At 69.0% G+C, this 1,278-nt stretch overlaps 1 protein-coding gene across 1 annotated transcript in view; it reads right to left on the bottom strand.

Annotated features, from left to right (window-relative positions):
• KIF12 (kinesin family member 12) overlaps nucleotides 1-1,278 on the bottom strand; it is a 13,153-nt gene that overhangs the window by 5,592 nt on the left and 6,283 nt on the right. Inside the window, exons 8-12 of the mRNA XM_009278295.2 lie at nucleotides 1,082-1,217; nucleotides 874-992; nucleotides 632-736; nucleotides 264-553; nucleotides 6-79 (exon numbers count right to left, since the gene is read on the bottom strand). Coding sequence (XP_009276570.2) covers nucleotides 6-79; nucleotides 264-553; nucleotides 632-736; nucleotides 874-992; nucleotides 1,082-1,217 — 724 coding nt within the window. The remainder of the gene's footprint in view (nucleotides 1-5; nucleotides 80-263; nucleotides 554-631; nucleotides 737-873; nucleotides 993-1,081; nucleotides 1,218-1,278) is intronic.

Raw genomic sequence — 1,278 nt, 5'->3', positions numbered from 1 at the left:
GTCACAGGAGCTGCGGGTGGCTCTGTGGGATGGGCCAGCTGGGACGTCACCGCTGGGGTCTGGGGACAGCCGGGGCTGCCTGCGGAGCAGCGAGGGAACAGGGCAGGGCATTGACAGCCTCCGGCAAACCTGCGAGCCCTGCCCTGCCCCAGGGAGTCCCTAGGAGAGGCTGGCTGACACAGGGTGCTGCCCGGCTGGGGGCTCTGGCTGCCCCACCGACCCCTTGAACCCCTGCTCATGGGTCCTGCGTGTGACCCCCATACCTCAGCTGCTCGTTCTCCACCACGAAGTCCCGCAGGAGGCCGTAGAGGCTGGGCCAGGCTGGGGCTCCCTCCAACGAGAGCTGCCCTTCAAGAGGGGAGCGACGCAGCCCTGCGGGGCCGTACCTGCCTCCCCAGCCCGGCCATGCTCCCACCCTGGGTGGGGTCACCGGGACCTCCGTGCTCCTCATTGGCACCCTGGGCAGGCACAGTTGCTGGCGCAGGGAGAGGTTTTCCAGCTGCAGGGCATGGATTTCTTCCTCCAAGGTTTGCAGCAGCTTCTCCCGGGACACCTGGGAGCACAAGGGGTGGCTCAGGGGGGTCCCAGCAGCAGGGCAGAGCACCCTGCCCGCAGCCCCTGCCTGCTCTACCCTGTTGGCCAGGGGCCTGGTGGTGACCCTCCGGGCCCGGCTGGCATAGTGCAGCGTGCTCAGCGTCTCCGAGAGGCAGCGTGAGGACGGGGAGATGCAGGCAACCTGCCGACAAGGAAGAGCCGGAGGTGAGCTGCCACCCAGGGGGTCACCCGTCCCCCTCCAGCCTTCCGCTCCACGGGGCGAGACCCCGGCCCCCCACGGCTCCATGCACCGCTGCCCAGCCTCCTCCGTGCACGTACCATCAGGGTGATGCCTGAGCCGCCCAGGGAGCGGGCCAGCAGCCGGGTGAGCTTGCTGTCCCGGTAGGGGATGTGCGTCCGCTTCCCTCGGGGTTTGGCCAACAGAGAGATGCAGTGTCCTGCCGGAGGACGAGCCACAGAGAGTGCAACAGGGCTCTGACGGGGACCAGCAGCTTGTGCTCCCATGGGGGGGTCCCCTAACTCTTACCCAGTGCCAGGAGGCTGCGGTTGATGTTGTTGGCCTCCACAGAGAGCTCCCCGCTGGAGCCAGTCTCCTTCACCCGCTCGCTGCCGGCCAGGTCCACGAAGCACAGCGTGCCCTGCTTGCTGGGGCAGGCGCTGGGCTGGGGGACCCGCGTTGGGGGGGGCGGTGATGCTCTGGCCCACCTCCTCCCTTCCCCGTGG

This window comes from Aptenodytes forsteri, unplaced genomic scaffold, assembly GCF_000699145.1.
Source record: "Aptenodytes forsteri isolate BGI_AS27 unplaced genomic scaffold, ASM69914v1 Scaffold66, whole genome shotgun sequence".
Lineage (NCBI taxonomy): Eukaryota > Metazoa > Chordata > Aves > Sphenisciformes > Spheniscidae > Aptenodytes > Aptenodytes forsteri.
The sequence above is the reverse complement of the archived record's forward strand: the minus strand, read 5'-3'. Positions and strand labels throughout refer to the sequence as shown.